At 39.6% G+C, this 20003-nt stretch overlaps 1 protein-coding gene across 4 annotated transcripts in view; it reads right to left on the bottom strand.

The window, feature by feature from the left end:
- The window catches only part of tecpr2 (tectonin beta-propeller repeat containing 2), a 129043-nt gene that overhangs the window by 10303 nt on the left and 98737 nt on the right, over nt 1-20003 (bottom strand). For all 4 annotated transcript variants that reach the window (XM_063047506.1, XM_063047521.1, XM_063047510.1 and 1 more), the window contains 2 exons: nt 16882-17030; nt 3853-3994 (listed from right to left, as the gene is read on the bottom strand). In XM_063047506.1, the coding sequence (XP_062903576.1) occupies nt 3853-3994; nt 16882-17030 (291 nt within the window). The remainder of the gene's footprint in view (nt 1-3852; nt 3995-16881; nt 17031-20003) is intronic.

Genomic DNA, 20003 nt, shown 5'->3' with positions numbered 1-20003 from the left:
AAACTGGGCTGAGAAGTGATAGATGGCGTTCAACCCAGATGAGTGTGAGGTGGTTCATTTTGGTAGGTCAAATATGATGGCAGAATATAGCATTGATGGTAAGACTCTTGGCAGTGTGGAGGATCAGTGGGATCTTGGGATCTGACTCCAAAGGACGGTCAAAGATGCTGTGCAGGTTGACTGTGTGGTTAAGAAGGCATATGGTATATTGGCCTTCATCAACCATGGGATTGAGTTCAAGAGCTGAGAGGTAATATTACAGCTATATAGGGTCTTGGTCAGACCCCACTTTGAGTACTGTGCTCAGTTCTGGTCACCTCACTACAGGAAGGATGTGGAAACTATAGAAAGGGTGCAGAGGAGATTTACAAAGATGTTGCCTGGATTGCGGAGCATGGCTTATGAGAATAGGTTGAGTGAACTTGGCCTTTTCTCCTTGGAGCAACGGAGGATGAGAGGTGACCTGATAAAGGTGTATAAGATGATTAGAGTCATTGATCGTGTGAATAATCAGAGGCTTTTTCCCTAGGGCTGAAATGGGTATCATGAGAGGACACAATTTTAAGTTCCTTGGAAGTAGGTACAGAAGAGATGTTTGGGGGTTTTTTTTATGCAGAGAGTGGTTAAGTATGTGAAATGGGCTGCCGGCTACGATGGTGGAGGCGGATACGATAGGGTCTTTTAAGAGGCTCTTGGATAGGTACATGGAGCTTAGAAGAATAGAGGGCTATGGGTAACCCTAGGTAATTTCTAAAGTAAGTACATGTTTGGCACAGCAATGTGGGCCAAAGGGCTTGTATTGTGCTGTAGGTTTTCTATGCTTCTATGACATGCACTGGAACCATAATGCTCCATATCCATACCATCCATGTACCTATTCACACTTTGCTTCAGTGTTGAAATCAAACTTGTATGCACCACTTGTGCTGGCAGCTCGTTCCACACTCTCACGACCTCTCATGTTCCCTTCAAATTTTTCACCTTTCCTCTTTAACCCATGACCTCTGATTGTCATCCCACCCAACATCAATATCAATAGAAAAAGCCTGTTTGCATTTACATATCTACAGCCCTCATAATTTTGTGTACTTCTACCAAATCTCCTCTCAACTTTCTATATTCTAAGGAATACAGTTCTAACCTATTCAATCTTCCTTTTTAATTCAGGTCCTCCAAACCTGGCAACATCCTTGTAAATTTTTTTCTGTACTCTTTCAACCTTGTTTACATCTTTCTTGTAGGTGGGTGACCAAAACTGTACACAATTCTCCAAATTAGGCCTCACCAATGTCTTGTACAACTTCAACAGAACATTCCATTTCCTGAACTCAGTACTTTGATTTATAAGGGCCAAAGTGCTAAAAGCTTTCTTTACGACCCTATCAACCTGTGACATCACTTTCAACGAATTATGAACCTGTATGCCCAGATCACTGTCTTCTACCATACTCCTCAGTGTTCTACCGTACACTGTGTAAGATCTAACCTGGCTGGTCCTACCAAAGTGCAACACCTCACACTTGTCTGCATTAAATTCCATCTGCCATTTTTCAGCTCATTTTTCCAGCTGGTCCAGATCCATCCACAAACCATGATAGCTTTCTTCACTGTCCACTACACTCCTAATCTTGGTGTCATCTGCAAATTTGCTGATCTAGTTGACCACATCATCCAGATCATTGATATAGATGACAAACAACTAGTGGACTCAGCATCAGTCATAGTCATACTTTATTGATTCCAGGGGAAATTGGTTTTCGTTACAGTTGCACCATAAATAATCAAATAGTAATAAAACAATAAATAGTTAAATAGTAATATGTATATTATGCCAGGAAATAAGTCCAGGACCTACCTATCGGCTCAGGGTGTCTGACCCTCCAAGGGAGGAGCTGAAAAGTTTGATGGCCACAGGCAAGAATGACCTCCTATGACGCTCTGTGTTGCATCTCGGTGGACCATCAGTCACTGGTCACAAGCCTCCAGTCAGAGAGGTACCCAATCTACCACCACTCACTGACTTCTCCCGCAAAACCGATGTCTCATCCAATTGACTACCTTATCTTGAATGGTCAGTGACTGAACCTTCTTGACCAGCCTCCCATGTGAGACCTTGTCAAATGCCTTGCTAAAGTCCATGTAGACAACATCCACTGCTTTCTCTTCATCCACTTTCCTGGTAACTTCCTCAAAAAACTATAAGATTTGTTAGACATGACCAACCATGCACAAAAAAATGACTATTCCTAATCAGTCCAAGTTTATGCAAACATTTGTATATCCGGACTCTTTCAGAATACCTTTCAACAACTTTCCCACAACTGACGTCAGTCTCACTGGCCTAGAATTTACTGGTTTATATTTAGAGCCTTTCTAAATATTGCAGGATTTGTGGAAGAAACTCTGAAACCAAAACAAACTCACCAAGGAGCAGATAATTCCTCCTGCTGACCCAATTATTTAAATCATTCCTTAAAAACATCATTTATCTTTATTGATCAACCTCCAGCTGCATTTCAGTGGAGGAGGAAGTACAATTTAACTTGCTTTTGTTTAAGAAAGCAGGGGAAGTTGGCAACGTAATAATCACGAGATATTTGGGAAAAAGAGTTTTTAAATCAAAATTAGAGAGTGCACAAGAAGAGAAAAAAAACGGAAAGAAAAGGAATCTTGTCCAGAATGTAATTAAAAACAACAGAATTAGATCACTATGAGGAAATATTCAAATAGATATTGGATGTAATAAAATTCATGAACAGTTCATTAAAGGAAACAAAATACTGAAGCTCTGGATAAAGAACATACATTAAAAGAGATGGCATTTACATGGTAGATAATAACAACTCAGAATAATTATGTGAAATGGGAATCTAAGGGCCAAGAAGAAATGTAAATAAAAAATTAGTTGCCTGAAAATACAATTTAGCACGATGCTGTAGTAAAGATATATCTCTTGCTAGATAATGCTGGAGATATTACAGTGGAGGGCGAGGTAATGGTAAAACTGTTAAAAGTATCATTAAAATTAAACAAAAATGCTGGAAATTTGAAATGAAATAGAAAAATGGTGGAAATACTCAGCTGGTCTATGAAAAGGGAAAGTTACTGTTTCATGTCTCACACTTTATCAAAACTGGCCAGTTTTGACAAAGTGTTTTGGACTCAAAACATTAATTCTGTTTCTTTTTCCATAAATGTGCCTGACTTACTGGGTTTTCACCATTGGTATCATGCCTCATAGTACAGGCAGTCCCTGGGTTACACAAGAGTTCCATTCCTGAGAACTGTCTGTTAGCTGATTTCTCCATAATTCAAAAATGCCATTTTCTTGTGTAATGCATACTCTATCCTTCTAGGTATACTTGCTATAATTTTTGCATTTCATTGACACTATCAATAGTTAAACTGATGGAACATACACTACATCCATTTATTAATAAACACCATGAAACATTTCATTATTACTAAATTAAAAAATACTTTTGGGAGAATATGTATAACGTCAGATTTATACAAGTCAAGTCATTTGTGACCTAGCAAGCCCCTGTAGTTGGTAACGGATTGTAGAATCAGAGGAAACTGGAGGGAATGGCATTAATATCACATAAAAGTAAGGCATACAGATCATCTGGTAGTTTGGAATCAAATACCCTAAAGAAATTAGGGAGACAAATTGTGAAGTGGTCTGGATGATAATTTGACAAATTCTACTCGAGGAAAATTGTGCCAGAGATTGTCAAACATGTTCTCCAAAAATTACTGCGACACAACATTACTAGATTTGATATAGATGACAGATGAAGTAACTAAGAACTACAGTTACATTATGGGATAAATGATTTCTACTTTTACCTGGCACATGCTCCCAATTAGTTCCTACAGGCATGGCTTCTGTTATTCCAATTCGAACATGCACATTTCCACGATTGTCAATGGCCCAAAGCATCTGGTCATTGGGGCTACAATAAACATTGATCAGTTGTGTTCCCAGTGGCTTTAAATAAAAATTAAAAAAAATTATTTTAATATCACAAATATAGACATAAATGAATAACAGTACTCAACCATCATGCAATTCTGTGCACATTTTAATTGAGTTTACATGTAATTATGCAAGTACCAGATTAGTTCACTCAGTTTGCTATCTTACCTACAAATGCCTGCCTCAGCTTGCCCTCTCTCTGTAAAAACAATTAAATAAACTTTGCAAATTAGCAAGTTGATATTTGTTTTAGGAAAATATTATAGTGAAACTGAGGCACATTAAGATATATACTCTAAATGCCAGTATTTATTAAATGATGGGTTATATGAAAAATCTTAAGCTCCTGCTACTTAGGAATTTGGAGGTTACAGAATGTCACTGAGTTTTAACTTATCAGTGACACTGGCTACAACGATTGTAAAGAAAATACAAATCCACTTCAGAAACTTTTCTTTCTCATGAAAGAAGATCTAGTGCTTTCCTAGCCTACATGACAAATAAACTCTTCTCGGGATTCCAGCCAAGTACAGTTATCGATTATAACTGACGTTTCAATGACAAACTCTGCCATCTTCTTCAGGGATGATGCGTGGGTATGCCTAGTCAGTGGTATTTACATCCCCATAGTCCGTCCCTCCCAATTGGTTAGTCCTCATCCAATCAGGTTTCCGCTCACTCGCCTTGTTTACAATTGAATTCCAGTTCTTACTTAGAGTGAGATCTTTATCTTTGTTAAAATTCTTTTCCTCCAGTTTTATTTCAATAGCTTCCTTTACCAGGCAGTCTGAAAAGCCGCTGGCGCAGCACAGTAGTTTTGTGCCATCGCAGTCAATCCTATGGCTATTGTGAATAGTGTTCTGCTACCGCCAATTCCTCTGGGTAACCCAAATGGATACACCTCCTGTGCTCCTTGATGTGGGTTTCCACCGTGTGTCCCATCTGCCGATATGTGCTGTTCCACATTCACAGGGAATCCTGTAAACGCCAGCCAACCTCTGTGGGCGCGGCTATTGAAGGCCTCTGCTCTCAAATGATAGATAGATAGAGAGACAGAAAGACAGAGAGAGAGAGAGAGAGAGAGAGAGAGAGAGAGAGATAGTAGTATATATATATATATATCTCTATCAGTAAACTCTCTCTCACCATTGTGTGTGTGTGAGATATATATATCTCACCCACACACACACACAATGGTGAGAGAGAGTTTACTGATTCTCGAGTTGGGGAACTCGAATAAGTGACGCTGCAGATAGTAACATCAAAACAGTGAGTTTTTTGGTCTCCCCTCTTGCTGTGGCAGGAGCGATGACTCTCTCCCCCTCTAGTGAGAGAGACAGCCTTTTGAAATGTTGGTTTGGACAGTAGTTTTTGATAAACTCTAGATCATGATCTCCAGGGGCTTGCTATTGCATGGTGGGGATGGGGGTTGATGCTTTTGCTAGAGTATACAGGAGAGGGTACTAATGGTTTTCTGTCGTTTATTCTTCGGGATTTTTCTCTCTTTTGTTGAGGTCTGCGAAGAGTAAGGATTTCAGATTGTATACTGTATACATTCTCTGATATTAAATTGAACCACTGAAAAAAATTAAAAGTGTATTGAAAAGATTAACATCCAATGGTCTAGAAAACCTGCTCGTCCAGTACTATCAAAATCCTGAGCATGGCAGATTATGGGAGCTTTACTGTTCTGCTGCAATACAAAAGCAGGCAGGAATTGAGTGTAAAAAGAACACTGGCTGTAACATGAACCCGCATTGAAAATATATCCTCACGTGGTGGAAAATCATTTTTTCTGTTAATGAATGCTGGTAGCCTCATGAATGTTGCAACAATCACGAGTGGAATTACAAGGGAGCTTTCTTTTCCATACAACATTTACAAAGCCTTTCAAGCATTCTTTTCATTGAATCCTTATCAGTGAAATTTGAAACAGCTGTTGTGCCCAGATTTCACATTTTTGGAACAATTGTCCTTCAGGTTTCAGTGCCCTTGCCTTTAAAAAGAGCAATAGCCAAGGTTTGAAGGAACAGCTGTCCAGAGTGGACTTTGAAAATAGGGTAAAAGGGTCAGTGGCAGATATTTTATATCATGATCGTCAGCAGAAAGAGGGACTTTGTGACAGAGATGAATGGCCCATGATTAATGAAAGCAGTCAATGAAAATACTGAATAAAAAAGGATTCCAGAGAAATATAACAGAAATATCCTGAATATTCCAAAGCATTAGAGATTAGGAGTTTTTCAGGAACCAGTAGCATAAGACTATAAACTTCACAAGGGGAGCAAATTGCTTATGCAAGCAAACTTGCAAATAACATCAAAGCAAGCTTCAGTGGATATATTTTTTGAAAAGGAACAGGTTTTATAAGTATGGGTCTCCAGGAAACTAAGACTGAGGAAATTAATAGCCTGAAATGAGGAAAGGGCACATAATGGTAACCAATAGTTCATAACAGTCTTCACTCTGAGAGACACTGCAAACATCCTACACATAACAGATGGGCTAGTTTTAAGCAGAAAGGAAGAAATTATAACATTCTCAAAAGGAACAAGTTATTAGAAAAAAAAATGATGGAACTAAAGACAAAAAAGTCACTAGTATCCAATGCTCCGCACCCAAGAGGTTTAGAACAAAAAGCTGCAGGTGCTGGAAATCCAAGCAACACACACATGCTGGAGAAACTCAGCAGGTCAGGCAGTTGACGTTGACGTTGTGGGCCGAAACCCTTTGGCAGGACTGGAGAAAAAAGGATGAGGAGCAGATTTAAAAGGTTGGGGAAGGGGGAGAGAAACACAAGGTGATAGGTGAAACTGGGAGGGGAAGGATGAAGCAAAGAGCTGGGAGGTTGAATGGTGAAAAAGATACAGGATACATGGCTATCATAGCGGGTCTGGGTAAGCATGTGGTCGAAGAGTCGGAGAGCAGCTGAGATCACAGCACATGGCTTACAGCTCCTCTAATTTCCCGGAAGGCACCAATGAAAACCACGAATATGAGAGCTTATTCGGGGTGGGGTGGGGGAGGGGGGGAAGAGGAGGAAGTGCAGGAAATTATAGGTCAGTTAGTTTATTATCAATTGTTGGCATGACATTGGGGTCTATAATCAAGGAAGAAATAACGAATCATTTAGAGAAGCTTAACTGTATCAAGTCACTAATGTTTTTACAAAAAAATTACGTTTAATCATTTTTTTAAAGAGTTCAAGGATATAACATGTAGAGTTGAAAGAGGGGTACCTGCCAACTTAATGCATTTGGATTTCCTGAAGGCACTTGATGCCACATAGAAGGCTTGCGCACAAGAACATATGGCATTGCCAAGTGCGCCAATCTGGATGAATGGGATCACATCAAAGTCAGAGAGTTGATTGAGTAGGTCTTTTTCAGACAGGAAAGATGCAACTAATAATGTACACCCCAATGATCAGCCCTTGATCCTCAATGATTTATTACAGGGGAACTTCATTAATGAGGTGTGCTCTAGAATATAGTGGTGCCAGACATGTTAATTTTCCAGACTATCTGACATCATTCTTTTAATACTCCAACACACTCTTAGTTCACCTTTTAGAAAAGTAGTTACACAGCAGAATGGCAAATTTTCCATTGAAGCTGGTGAGATGAAAGGGAACAGAAGAATGGGAGATCAGGCAAGAATGCTTGGGATCCAGGGAACGAGCAAACTGAAAGACAGCATGGAAACCAGAGCATGACGGTTCAGATGAACTGCTAGATTTTCCAAATAGTTGGAAAGTGGAGTATTAAGAGTTTTGCTGAATCTACAATAAGGATCTGAAGAAATAGGTATCCATGTTTGCAGGTGATAGCAATTGGAAGGGCATGCTGTGAGAAGGATATTTGGAGAACTGGACTCAGTCTCCTCATTTTACAAATGAAGGTAAGAAATGAACATAGACAAATTCTCAAGTACTTTCAGGTTCTTTCTCCCGATGGTAAATGCAACAGCATCACTGTAGCTTGCATTGCTACAGAACTAACACTCAATGTTGAAGTTTACACTTGAATGACAAGCGTATGAGCAAGCAAAGGTTTATGACCAGAATTGCACATTTACAATTGTTAAGTGCAACAATTTTGCAATATAATGTACACGTCAGAGCAAAGTTCACAGGCTTTAACTTAGGCATTGCTACAGACAAATGAAAACAGTAGGATCAGAATAAATACAAAAGGCTGATAGTGATATCTATCTGAGGTAGCCAGGTTGTGCTTTCTCAGTAGACAGTTTATTTGCTGCATCAGCAACTGTCTAGAAAAGATTTGAAATTTAAACCAGGATCAAAGCCACTTCCCCAATGAAGCTGGTGATCCCTTCAAATAACAAACAAGTTACCACAGCTACAAGGGTAAGGATATGAATTTAAAACAGGATATAAATGAAAAGTACTGGTATTGCCGCTCATGTACTGCAAAGTTTCAGCTGAGTGAGTGCCGATCAAGGCTTTTACAATCAAGAGCAAGTTGACTCTATACTGTAAATTTCATTCTAATTTATTTGTACCCAAGTTGGTGTTAATAATACAATATTATAAACAGCGAAAAGCTTATCATCTAAAATTTCTCTGTCCTAAATAAATGAATTGTAAGGGCTGTGAAATCACCAGGATAATAATGCAGAAAAATTTCAGTTGAGAAAAATGTCACTAAAAAAGGAATTCTCTATTTATTTGGAAACCTCCATGCAACATGCTTACTACAGCATTCTTATAATTGATACCAGCAGTAGGAGACTTCATGGTTATGTAATTGGATAAAGCAGATTCCATGTGAAACAAATATATCCTGCAAATGAAGCGACCTTTAGAAAGGCAACCTTTCCAAACAAATATTCTGCTTTTCACCGCACATAATCAATTGTTGAGGAAAAATACAATCAATTGTAAAGAATTACATTTAGAGTTTCATCCCGCAAATTGATATCAACTTTCACTCATTTGTTTAGGAAAAAATAGTTTTATGTTGTTAAAGATAAAAATCTCTATCTTGCTATGTAAAATCAATTCATGCTGCTGTGTTTTCACTTGTTAACAAGTTTGATCAATGTGAAAAGTGTGACCATCACTTTGTGTGTCACACTATTTCAGAACTTCCCTAAAAACCTTGATCTCCCCGATTATCAAAAGTTGATAAAAATAAATATAGATTTTTGTGTAAGCACCTTTGCATTTCTAAAAATACTGAATTCTAAAATTCCTTAAACCTGTTATATATGTAAAAGGGGTTTGAGATACCATGTTTAGACAATATTCTAATAAAGTACTGTCGATGCAAATAGGTAATGACATTCTATATGTTCACCCATTGAAATAATAGATTCATTTCCCAAAAATGCTGGTTCAGAGACATCTACAGTAATTGTATACTGTAAAATTAGATATCAATACAAACAACTTTGAAAAATTCTAGCTTAATTCAGACTAGTGAAAGAGTTGGTAAATTCTCTTTGGAACACTGACTTTCAACCAAATAGGAAGCCTAATCAGAATTATAATCCATAGTGCTTGCTGATGTAAAACTGAAGCCACTATCCTGGATTTTACAGGAAAATAGCAGCAAGTATCAGAGAAGTGCTGGCCTTTCCCTTCATAACCAGCCCCAGTTCTGACATTTCAACACATGGAGGTGATTCCAGAGGACCCAAACAAGCTGGGCAACAGGTAGCGTCTACAGAGATGGTCAGTCATGTTTCAGGTCAGAACCTATCATCAGGACTCGAAAGAGGGACTTTTGTTCCAGTATAAAAAGGTAGGGGGGCATGGAGCTGGCAGGCAATAAGCGAATCCAGATGGGGGGCGAGGAGTGGAAATGAGTGTTAAGTTAGAAGTTTATAGGTGATACATGGAAGTAACAAAGGGATAAAGAGGATGAAATCCATTGTGAGAGGACAGTGGTGAAGAGGGGAGTCGGTGGGAAGAATGAGGGAGTGATAGGCAGATTGAAAGGGGAGTGGAGGGGAAAGAGGGTGTGATAGGGGTAAGTGAGGTAAGGGGATAAAGAGAGCGACAAAGGGGAGATGTTATTAGAAATTAGAGAAACTAATGTTGATGCTGTCAGATTAGAGACTACCAAGGCAGAATACGAGTTGCTGATCCTCTAATCTGCATCGAGCTTCATCTTGGTGACAGAAATAATCAACATACTAGCAGACATTTGGAAGCTTAATGCAATTAAAAGCACCGACTGCAGGCACAAAATTCTCAGCAATAAATAAAAACTCTCAGGAATAAATAAGAATCAACTAGAAAATCTTTTTGGAACTTAGATATTTAAGAGTGATGCTGATGTCAAAATTCTGCCTTAAGTTCCTAATTTGTAAAGCAATTTTACAAACAGAAGTTTCTGAATTTGGAAGTACATTAGCAGTTAAAAATGCACAACTTAGACCTTAAGACCATAAGATATAGGAGAAGTAGGCCATTCAGCCCATCAAGTCTGCTCCACCATTCAATCATGGGCTGACCCAATTCTTCCAGTCATCCCCACTCCCCTGCTTTCACCCCATGCCCTTTGATGCCCTGGCTAATCAAGAACCTATCCATCTCTGCCTTAAATACACCCAATGTTTTGGCCTCCACAGCCACTCGTGGCAACAGATTTCACAGATTTACTACCCTCTGACTAAAGTAATTTCTCCTCATCTCAGTTCTAAATGGATGTCCTTCAATCCTGAAGTCATGCCCTCTTGTCCCAGAATTTCCTACCATGGGAAATAAACTTTGCCATATATAAACTGTTCAGGCCTTTTAACATTCAGAATGTTTCTATGAGATTCCCCCCCTCATTCTCCTGAACTTCAGGGAATACAGCCCAAGAGCTGCCAGATATCCCTCATACAGTAACCCTTTCATTCCTGGAGTCATTCTTGTGAAACTTCTCTGAACACTCTCCAATGTCAGTGTATCCTTTCTAAAATAAGGAGCCCAAAACTGCACATAATACTCCGTGTGGTCTCACTACTGCCTTATAGAGTCTCAACATCACATCCCTGCTCTTATATTCTATACTTCTAGAAATGAATGCCAACATTGCATTCACTTTCTTCATAATCGACTCAAGCTGGAGGTTAAACTTTAGAGTATCTTGCACAAGGGCTCCCAAGTCCCTTTGCATCTCTGCATTTTGAATTCTCTCCCCATCTAAATAATAGACTGCCTGTTTATTTCTTCCACCAAAGTGCATGACCACACACTTTCCAACATTGTATTTCATTTGCCACGTCTTTGCCCATTCCCCTAAACTACCTAAGTCTCTCTGCAAGCTGTTTCCTCAACACTACCCGCTCCTCCACCTATCTTGGTATCATTGGCAAATTTAGCCACAAATCCATTAATACTGTCGTCCAAATCATTGACATATATCATAAAAAAGCAGCAGTCCCAACACTGACCCCTGCGGAACTCCACTGGTAACTAGCAGCCAGTCAGAATAGGACCCCTTTATTCCCACTCTCTGTTTTCTGCCGACCAGCTAATGCTCCACCCATGCTAGTAACTCCCCTGTAATTCCATGGGCTCTTATCTTGCTGAGCATCCTCATGTGCAGCACCTTGTCAAAGGCCTTCTGAAAATCCAAATACACCACGTCTATTGCATCCCCCTTGTCTACCCTGCTTGTAATTTCCTCAAAGAATTGCAGTGGGTTGGTCAGGCAGAATTTTCCTTTCAGGAAACCATGCTGGCTTTGGCCTATCTTGTCATTTGCCTCCAGGTACTCTATAATCTCATCCCTAACAATCGATTCCAACAACTTCCTAACCACTGATGTCAGGCTAATAGGTCTATAGTTTCCTTTCTGCTGCCTCCCACCCTTCTTAAACAGTGAAGTAACACTTGCAATTTTCCAGTCATCCGGTACAAGCCACAATCTATTGATTCTTGAAAGATCATTGTTAATGCCTCTGCAATCTCTCCAGCTACTTCCTTCAGAACCAGAGGGTGCATTCCATCAGGTCCAGGAGATTTATCCACTCTCAGACCATTAAGCTTCCTGAGCACCTTCTCAGTCGTAATTTTCACTGCACAAACTTCACTTCCCTGACACTCCTGAATGTCCGGTATATTGCAGATGTCTTCCACTGTGAAGATTGATGTAAAATACGCATTCAGTTCCTTTGCCATCTCTGCATCTCTCATTACAATATCTCCAGCATCATTTTGTATTGGTCGCATATCTACCCTCAACTCTCTTTTACCTTTTATGTACTTAAAAAAGCTTTTCGTATCTTCTTTGATATTAGTCACCAGCTTCCTTTCATAACTCATCTTCTCCTTCCTAATGACCTTATTAGTTTCCTTCTACAAGTTTTTAAAAGCTTTCCAATCCTCTATCTTCCCACTAGATCTAGCTTCCCTGTATACCCTCCCTTTTGCTTTTACTTTGGCTTTGACTTCACTTGTCAGCCACAGTAGTGTCCTCTTCCTTTAGAAACTTTTTTCTTCTTTGGAATATATGTGTCTTGCACTTCCCTCATTTTTTGCAGAAACTCCAGCCATTGCTGTTCTGCTGTCCTTCCTGCAAACTTCCCTTTCCAATCAACTTCGGTCAGTTCCTTTCTCATGCCATTGTAATTTCCTTTATTCTACTGAAAGACCGACACATTGGATTTTATTTTTTCCCTCTCAAATTTCAATGTAAACTTGATCTTATTGTGATCACTGTTCCCTAAGTGTTCCTTAACCTTAAGCTCTCTTATCACCTCCAGATCATTGCACAACACCCAATCCAGCACAGTCGATCCCCTAGTGGCTCAACAACAAGCTGTTCTAAAAAGTCATCCCTCAGACATTCTACAAATTCTCTCACTTGAGGTCCAATACTAATCTGGTTTTCCCAATGCACTTTCATGTTAAAATCCCCAACGATTATCATGACATTGTCTTTCTGACACGTCTTTTCTACCTCCTGTTGTAATTAGTAATCCACATCCCGGCTGCTGTTTGGAGGCCTGCATACAACTGCCATTAGGGTCCTTTTACCCTTGTCATTTCTTAACTCAACCCATAGGGACTCTACACTTTATGCCATCTCTTTCTAATGATTTAATATTATTTCTTATACACAGAGCCACACCACCCCCTCGAACTACTAATGTATCTTTCTGATACACCGTATATGCTTGGACGCTCAGCTCCCAATGGTAGCCATCCTTTAGCCAAGTTTCAGAGACGGCCACAACATCATATTTGCCGATTTGCAGCTAAGTTTCAAGATCGTCCATTTTATTCCTTACGTTGCGTGTATTCAAATATAACACTTTCAGTCCGGTATTTGTTGCTTTCTGTTTTAACTGCACCACGCCTCTATTGCCCTGTAACTCATGCCACTGGCTGTGATTAAGCCTCATCTCCTGTCTGTTCTTTCTATAATCTCTGTTGCATGCTACCTTTGATTTATTTCTGTTTTCCCCTTCCTCAACCCTAACACTTCGGTTCCCATCCCCCTGACAAATTAGTTTAAACCCTCCTTAACAGCTCTATTAAATGTGCTTGCTACGATATTGGACCCCTTTGGGTTCAGTTGTAACCTGTCCTTTTTGTACAGGGTCATACTTCTCCCAGAAGATTCCCCAATGATCCAGGAATCTGAATCCCTGCCCCCAACACCAGTCTCTCAGCCACACATTAATACGCCTGATCATGCTATTCTTGCACTCGCTAGCACATGGCACAGGCAGCAATCCTGAGATTACTACCCCTGAGGTCCTGCTTTTCAGCTTCCTACCTAATATGGGACGCAGGGTTTGAGGGTCGGCACAACATTGTGGGCCGAAGGGCCTGCACTGTGCTGTACTATTCTATGTTCTATGTTCTAACTCTCTGAATTCTTCCTTCAGGACCTTCTCCCTTTTTCTACCCATGTCATTAGTATCAACGTGTACCAAGACTTCTGGCTGTTCACCCTCTCCCTTCAGAATACTCTACATTCGATCCGAGACATCCCGTACCCTCGCACCTGGGAGGCAACACACCATGTGGGTATCTCTATCAGGCTGATAGAACCTCCTGTCCTTTCTCCTCACTAATGAATCCCCTATGACGACCACATTCCTCATCTTCCTCTTTCCCTTCTGCACCACGGAACCAGGATCAGTGCCAGAGACCTGATCGCAGTGGTCGTCCTCTGTCAGGTTATCCCCCTCAAATACATCCAAAATGAGATAGCGACTACTGAGGGGGATGACCACAGAGTGCTCTCTACTATCTGAGCTCTTCCCTTCACTCCCCTGACTGTCACCCACTTACCTAACTCCCACAGCCTCAGGGTGACTAACTCTCACTCTCCCTAATAAGCTGTAGGTCATCAAGCCGCAGCTCCAGATCCCTAACACAGTCTCTCAGGAGCTGCATCTTGGTGCACCTGGCACAGATGTGGCCATCTGGGAGACTGGAAGATTCCTAAGATTCCCATAACTGACACCCAGAGCAAAATACTAACCCTACCAACGTGCCCTCAAAAAAAATGCAAAGAAAAACCAAAAACGAAGTCCACCTACCCACTTACCTCGCCGACTCCCACTTTCGCTGAAGGCTGAATTAGCCAAAGCCTGTCACTTCTACTCCTGCCACTGACCTACTCCCGACAACAGCCGCTCCACCTTTCCCTTCTGTACTTTTTAGTTCATTGAGCTCAGTTGCCGCCGCTGATAGGCCCCACATAATGAACTACGCCCTCGAAGCTCTCATTTTAAGTAACTGCCTCTGACCTGCGAGAAGCACTCCTTCATCGAGCTCAGTTGCTGCTGCTGATAGGCCCCTTAAACTTAAGCGGGATTTAAACAATTCACTTAGGTGTAGGTGTCTTCTGAGAGCAGGAGATGGGGAATTTTAAAGCCGTTAGTCCAGATATAGTTATCAGCTTAGAAGCTGAACTTACTCAGAAACAGAAAGCATCTCTGCAGACAGTTGTTCAAAATTACAATGTCTCAGAAACCATGATACCCAAGGGTGGGCTGAACTAAGTTCTGCAGAACAGAAATTTAGCCACACATGCTTGAACCTCTCAAAGTTTCATTCATGCTCCAAATCCATTAACCTTCCAATTATCAGCAGAAACTAATCATTAATTTCAATTTGGCTTAAATGTTGGAACTAATTTGTAAACTTATAATCAAATAACTGTTAATGACTGTTAAGATAACTGGCTGTACTTACAATCTCCATGCACTGAGTATTTTCAGATTCAATGTTTTAAAATTGATTAAGGATGGCTCCAAGGTCAAGGAAAAATATTGACATTCACGTGCTTGATGTCAGACCTCTGGAGAAAATGCTCTAATCAGACTTCAAATCAATGTATGGATGATTTCTTCATAATAATATACATCTTTTTAGATGCTTAAAGTGTTCAATTTACAAAGTAGTTCGACTATTTACCTTATGATTTTGTTTAATCTTCGTTTTTGTTGTACTAACGGCTCAGTACAAACAGCTGTGGTGTTTATGGAGAAATTATTGAGATTTTCCTCCATGCTCACCTGGAGACTGTACATACAGATACTAGACTGATTCATATTCAACCTCCATTGTTAAACAACCTTGCTTTAATTGCCACCTTTGTACATGTACAAAAATACACCGTGTGTTTAAGGCTCCAGGTGAATCATTGTCATGTGAAGATAAGGTTAAGACAGGTAATTAGACTGGTGCATGTGGGGAGGAGAAAGTAGTACAACTGTGGAAGCTTTAAAATTGAGCAGCACAGCAGATTCAAAATGATGTAAAAAAGTAGCATTATCCTTGTGCAATTGGTGTTAAAATCCAAATAATTTCCACATAAACATAAACCACAAAGAAACGCTTGTGAAAAATTAATTAGAACACAAATTCACAACACAGCTGCAAATCTTTCAACCCATGATATCCACATGTTGCTTATGTTCTAAATGAGGCTCCTCTCAACTTACTGAATCTCACCCTATCAATATTATATTCTATTCCCTTTTACAACTTCTCAATTTGTCTATAAAATTCATCTTAACCACTCGATAGGAACAATTTATACCTTCTCAGCTTAATTTTTTCCTCATGTTCATCCTATTGGACTCAATAATTTCAAAGATCCCTTCAGAACCAGCAACAAAATCAAGTTTCCAATCCCTATTCCATTCTGATATGTCAATCACCGTCCTCCTCTACTGCCATGATGAGGCCACTCTCAGATTAGAGGAGCAACACATATTCTGTCTGGGGAGCTTCCAGCCTGAAGGCATGAACATTAACTTCTCCAACTTCAGTAATTTTACCCCTGCCCCATTTTCTCTTCTTCAATATCCCATTATGGCTTCCCCTTTACCTCTTCTCCTCACCTGCCTACCACTTTCCCACTCCCACCAATGCTCCTCCTCCTTTTTCTCTCCACCTATCACTTCCCAGCTTCTTACTTCATTCTCCTCCCCCACCCACCAGAGTTCACCTATCTCTTCAAGCTTGCCCTCCTTCCCCTCTCCCACCACCTTATTCTGGCTTCTTCCCCTTCCTTTCCAGTCCTGAAGAAGGGTCTTGGCCTGAAACATCGACTGTTTATTTATTTCCATAGACGCTGCTTGACCTGATGATTTCCTCCAGCATTTTGCATGTGTTGCAAAAAATCTTTCTTTGGTTGACCCCACAAGTAATTTTTAATCTTACAATCTCTGTCAAATTTTTGTCCAATCTCATGGATTGACATAAAAGTCACAAGTGCAGGTAATTTGGGAAATTAAAACCTTCAAAGCTGATTCTAGTTTGAAGATGTTCTGATTAAAGGTTTGGAGCTGTAAGAGTAAACTTTACACTGCTTTCCATATCCAAGTTAGGACACTCAACTGTAGAAGGGTTAAATTTCTAGAGATGAATATCCTTTATTGGAACGACAAACAAAATCCTGTCTGCCACCTACCTGTTCTGGTGGTTCAATGGTTATCCAAGCAGGCAGCATCATGCTGGGGTTTAATGGTTGTGTCCCCACACGGAAATAAACAATTCCATCAACATCACAAGCCCACACGTGCTGACCTCCACAAGCTAGGCCTGCTAATTTTATGCTTCCTGAAGAGGAAAACAAACACTTTTAGGAATGGGAGGCAGACACTGAGCCCGTGAAGAGGATAAATGATTTTGTAATGAAACATTTGTTTAGAATTACAGCCAAAATGAAGACTAAATGTTGATTACACCCCACACATGAAATTTTGCACCAATTGTTCTGAGACACTGAATGTAAGGAAAGAGTAGAGGAGGAATTTGACCAAATTCTTCTGAGGAAAAAGTGGAGAACAGGCCAGAAGATAGATTGATGAATTGGCCATTGTTCAGTTACATCTCCTTACATTTAAAAGTGTGCTTGACTAAATATTACAATGCCTAGAGCTTTAACAACAAGCCTAAAACTAATTATTAAATCAAATCTTTTATTGGGGAAACATGTACATAAAAGGTAATAAAATATTTCACCTGGAACTGTAACTATCCTACTATCCTCAAAATGGCATCTCCTTATTTATAACAATTTACATACTGCAAAAAAAAATAGATGAGCCATATAACCCCTTGCACCAGATCCACCATTCAAAATCAGCACTGATCCCAAGTACACAAAAAGAATTCAAAAATCTCATTTTCCTTGAGACTCTGGAACTCCACTGATCTCCAGTTTGAATATACTCAACAACTGAGCAAGAACAAGCAACTTCGACATTCAGACAGAAAGAATTCCAAATATCTAAAACATGCATAGCAAGGGAAGTCTCCTCATGGTATTGAGTGGTCTAACCATTCAGCTTCTATTTATTGATCTTGTTCACAATTTCCTTTGTCTCAAAGGAATCACTTGTTATGGCCAATGTAACTTAAAAGAATGTGATTCTTAAACATCACTCCTTGGAAGATAATCCCCTCATTCTAAAAACTCAATAATTCTATGCTACATGGACTCCAAGGGGAATCTAATTTTTTATTTAGCTAAAGATTCTGATTCTGCGACCAAAGCTGTACAGTATTACAACGGAGATCTTACAAAATTCATGCATATTAGAGCAAGATGCCTGCACTTTTGTATTTATTCTAAGTACTGTATAGCAGTACTCAGAGATGAAATTCTTGGCGATTGTCCAGAGAGGTCGTATCAGTAGTACTTCATAGTAAGGGAGCGTCATTACAGTGGGGGTGTGTTAAGAGACACCCAATAGTCTGCAGGAACTGGATGAGTAGGTGTGTAGAGAAATTCCCCATTGTTGTAAGAATAATAGAGCTGTATTGGGGGAGATTTTAATTTTCCCGGTATTGACTGAGTGTTAACGCCATGGACAAGGTGGAATTTGTGAAATCTGTCCAGGAAAGTTTCCTGAGGGCCCTATGCAGGAGCGTGCCATACCAGACCACCTCTCAGGGAACAAGGTAGGGCAAGTAACTGAGTTGGCAGTCAGTGATCACTTTGGCTCTACTGACAATAATCCTATTAGTTTTAAGATAGTGATGGAAAAGGTTAGGTTTGGTTTTCAAACTGAAGCAGGGCTAATTTAGGGGTGGGGAATTAAACAGGATCCAGCAGAGTTGATTGTATGAGGTTGTTTTAAGGGAAAGGAACACATGGCAAGTGAGAGGCTTTTAAGAGTGTAATGGCAAATGCCTCGGAGCAGCATGTTCCTGTTAAGACCATAATGCACGGGAACAGAATTAGGCCATTCAGCCCATCGAGTCTGGTAGGTTCAGGGAACCACGGCTGATGAGAGATGTTGTCAGGCTCTTGTTGGGGGGGAAAGAAAGGGAGCATACATTAGGTTTAGGAGGTCAGGGAGAGAGATGGAGGTTTAGCATTACCTAACTTTAGATTCTATTATTGGGCAATTAATATTCGACATATGAAATTTTGGTTACTTGACCAGGATATACTATCCATTCCTAAATGGGTAGCATTGGAATTACAATCTGTTCAGGGCTATACACTTGGCTCTATTTTAGGTTCCTCTCTTCCTTTTGATTTGAAACGCCTCAAACAGGTCTCTAACCCGATAGTTAAATATACCTTACGTATTTGGTTTCAATTCAGAAAATTTTTTGATCTTAACCAATTTGGGCTAGCGATTCCTATTTTAGGTAACATATTTTTTCCTCCCTCTTTCACAGATCGTGCTTTTCAAATTTGGAAGACTAAGGGTATTTCATGGTTTTTGGATTTATTTTTAGATGGTTCCCTTATGTCTCTTGAACAATTATCTAATAAATATAATTTATCAAGAATACATTTTTTTAGATATCTACAAGTTAGAAATTTCCCAAGTACTATACTTTCTTCCTTTCCAATGCTTCCTCCTACATATATTTTAGATACTATAATTAACCTTAATCCATGTCAGAAAGGTGCATCGGCTATGATTTATATTATTATGAAACTTAGGAAAGCTCCATTTGATAAGATTAGGGTAGATTGGGAACAGGAATTGGGTTCTATCATTTCTGTGGATGACTGGGGGCAGATTTTACAATTAGTCAATACTTCCTCTATCTGTGCTAAACATTCCCTAATTCAATTTAAAGTTGTTCATAGAGCACATATGTCCAAAGATAAATTAGCTCATTTTTATTCTCATATTAATCCTTTTTTGTGATAGATGTCCGGGGCAGATAGCCTCTTTAACTCATATGTTTTGGTCTTGTCCTACTCTGGAAACTTTTCGGAGAGACATTTTTAATATTATCTCAAAGGTATTGAATATAGATATCTCTCCTCACCCTATTACTGCTATCTTTGGATTACCTAAAATTTCCAGTAATCTTTCTCCTTCAGCCCGTAGAATGATTGCATTTCTTACTTTAATGGCGAAAAGATGTATCTTACAACATTGGAAAGAGCTTAATGCTCCAACTACCTTTTTTTTGGTTTTCTCAGACGATATTATGCTTGAATTTAGAGAAAATTAGAAGCAATCTCTATGATTCCTCACTTAAATTTGAACAGACCTGGAGATCTTTTATTCAATATTTTCATTTAATGTAATTTTTTTTTCTTCTCTTTTTGCTCCA

Source organism: Mobula hypostoma, chromosome 1 (genome assembly GCF_963921235.1).
Source record: "Mobula hypostoma chromosome 1, sMobHyp1.1, whole genome shotgun sequence".
In the NCBI taxonomy this organism is placed as follows: Eukaryota; Metazoa; Chordata; class Chondrichthyes; order Myliobatiformes; family Myliobatidae; genus Mobula; species Mobula hypostoma.
The sequence above is the reverse complement of the archived record's forward strand: the minus strand, read 5'-3'. Positions and strand labels throughout refer to the sequence as shown.